Genomic DNA, 2,923 nt, shown 5'->3' on the forward strand with positions numbered 1-2,923 from the left:
CGGCCGCCTCCTGGAGCACCCGCATGCCCAGTTCGGGGGCTCGCTGGGCGGCGTGGTGGGCTTCCCCTATCCGCTGGGCCACCACCACGTGTACGAGCTGGCCGGCCACCAGCTACAGTCGGCCGCCGCTGCCGCTGCCGCCGCCGCATCAGTGCCGTTCTCCATCGACGGCCTGCTCAGTGGCTCGTGCGCCGCGGCCGCCGCCTCGGTAGTCAACCCCACGCCGCTGCTGCCAGCCGCCTGCGGGGTCGGCGGCGACAGCCAGCCTTTCAAACTGTCAGGTAGGACGGGCGTGCGGCGAGGATCGGGGACCGCTGGGACGGGGGTGGCCAGCGCGCGGCTATTTCTCCGTGCGCCCTTGGAACGGCGCGGCCAGCGGGGAGGGAGAGGGTCAGGCCGGGCCGGTGGCTGAGCCGCGCCGCGTTCTGTGCGCGCCCTCAGACTCGGGGGACCCAGACAAGGAGAGCCCGGGCTGCAAGCGGCGGCGCACACGCACCAACTTCACCGGCTGGCAGCTGGAGGAGCTGGAGAAGGCGTTCAACGAGAGCCACTACCCCGACGTGTTCATGCGCGAGGCGCTGGCGCTGCGCTTAGACCTGGTCGAGTCCCGAGTTCAGGTAAAGACTCGTGTCCCTCCCGGATTCGCAGTCCCGCGCCGGGCGTTCAGAGCGCCACGCGCGCCTTTGTTCCAGGCCGGCGGGATGTGATTCCAGGCTCCGAGCCCGCTCTGCGCTCTCCCACCGGGCTAAGGGGCGTGGGGATAGCATTGGGGCTGAGCCCCTCCCCTCCTGAAGCCGGAGGTGGCTTGAGTGGGCTGGTGGCAGCACCAAAGCAGCCAGAACCGAAGCTGCGTGCGAACCGGGAAGCAGCGCGATGGGTTCGCGGAGGCCGCGCGTAAAGAGGTCAGGTCCGGCTGCGCGATGCGGCAAGGAGCGGCCAGAGGGGCACTGGCTGCAAGCGAGATTTGCGCCCGACCCTCCACGCGCTCACCAGAAGGGTCCTTCAGCCAGAGTGAGCAGATCTGTTTACCTCCCGCCTGTGAAATATTCAGATGGGACCGGGGTTTATTCATCGCTTTGTAGAAGGGGCAGCTGAGGCAAGGGAGGCGGAAACTCAAATGGTTAACTCGTAGAGAAGGTGGAGAAGAAAAACAGATGTCTAAATTTTTAATACCTCTAAGGCTTTATCTTTTCTGTTTCTGCCACCTATCTCCTAATTACTGATTTCTTTTGGAGCCAACCAACTGCATTCTTAAAAACAACAACAACAAAAAAGCCAGGGTCGATTTAGTGTATTAAAATTTCAGGATGATGTGTGTATAATTCGATGCTTCCTTGGACCATCAAAACCTCCTTTTACTGGGGTCCGTGGGATGGTGGGTGCCTTGTGCAGTGGTGGGCACGTGTCTTTGAGATAGGTGCTGGAAGAACCACCTGTCTAGCACCGAAAGCCTTGCCTAAAAAAGTGTTTTGGTCTTGTGTTGTGTCCTCCCATCATGATCACCTCTGTTTTGAAATCCTTTTATCCAATTTGTTCTAAGTGTCTTAAGTGAAGCCAAGATCCCTTCATCTCTCCCCTAATATGATAATGAGTAATTGTTGGTGGCAGGGCAGCCAAAATTCACATCCAACAAACAAACAAAAAGTTTTTTAAAAGAAAGCAAAACAGGGGCAGCCTTCGGGGTCTCCGCTTAATGCCTAGGTCCGTTGCCCAGACAAAACTCGCTGTCATCAGGCTCGGCCTGCTATTATTCGGAGTCTCTTCTGATCAGAACAAAGAATTTGAATTTTCTCACTCTCTAGAGGAGAGCAGTACTGCCCTCGGCTTTGTGGGCCCAGCAGGGATTTTGACTTTGGCTGTATGGTAGTCCCTTGTTAGAGCAAGGGTATAGGGCTGCTGTTTCCCTGGAGTCCAGTGTAGCTCCTTAGGACAAGGCCTGCAGAGAGTATGAATGAAGCAGAATGGGCCCAGGCATTGCCCTACTGCCTAGGCCAAGCAACACTGGGTTGGGAAGGGACTGTGGGTTCCTGATCCAGAGCCCCCTGAAAGAAGTATATTTGTAGCTATACTGGGGAGGGAGCTGCAGAAGGCCCATCCGCATATGATTCTCAGGCCTTGCCTTCGAAAAGGTATAAGGATTTCCCTTCATGGGAGACCCTGGAGTGTGGACTTTGACGATCTTCAGGGGGTCGAAGACAGGTGTGGAGGGCGCTTGCCCAGTGAAGCGCTCGGTGACCGGACGAATTGCCGTCATCAGGCTGGGCAGGCTGCTTAGACTTCGAGTTGTGAGAAGCTGAGAAGGGCAAGGAGGGCCCTGTTCTCTGCTTGGCCACCAGGAACCTGCAGCCCTCTGTCTTGGCCCCCACAGCCTTGCCTGAGGAAAGCGCACAGCCCTCAGGTACAGAGATGAGAAGCCAGAGCGGAAAGCAGGCCTGGAGGCCCCATGCACATTCCTTCCGGGTGGAAAAGATGCTCGCTGAAACCTGCAGTGTCAAAGCCAAGCCCCGGGCCAGCAGGGCTGAGCCGGGTCTGCAGGCCTTCCTGGGCGCGTGGGGGCCACAGCGGCAGCGGCGGGCCTGCCGCCTGATCATGCCTTCCTTTCCTCTGTTCGGCTACTCTAGGTCTGGTTCCAAAACCGCCGGGCCAAGTGGAGAAAGAAGGAGAACACTAAGAAGGGCCCGGGGAGGCCAGCGCACAACTCGCATCCAACCACATGCAGCGGCGAGCCCATGGACCCGGAGGAGATCGCACGCAAGGAGCTGGAGAAGATGGAAAAGAAGAAGCGCAAGCACGAAAAGAAGCTGCTCAAGAGTCAGAACCGCCACCTGCACTCACCGGGCGGGCTGTCTCTGCACAGCGCGCCCAGCTCCGACAGCGACAGTGGCGGTGGCGGCCTGTCCCCAGAGCCACCCGAGCCGCCGCC

General features: G+C 59.0%; 1 protein-coding gene across 1 annotated transcript in view; it reads left to right on the forward strand.

The window, feature by feature from the left end:
• Position 1: 1 nt before the first annotated feature.
• The window catches only part of Uncx (UNC homeobox), a gene marked incomplete at its 5' end in the record, with an annotated part of 4,133 nt that continues 1,211 nt past the window's right edge, over positions 2–2,923 (forward strand). The window contains 3 exon segments of the mRNA XM_013521112.1: positions 2–281; positions 442–617; positions 2,622–2,923. Coding sequence (XP_013376566.1) covers positions 2–281; positions 442–617; positions 2,622–2,923 — 758 coding nt within the window.

This window comes from Chinchilla lanigera, unplaced genomic scaffold (genome assembly GCF_000276665.1).
Source record: "Chinchilla lanigera isolate Chin_1 unplaced genomic scaffold, ChiLan1.0 scaffold00059, whole genome shotgun sequence".
NCBI classification, from domain to species: domain Eukaryota; kingdom Metazoa; phylum Chordata; class Mammalia; order Rodentia; family Chinchillidae; genus Chinchilla; species Chinchilla lanigera.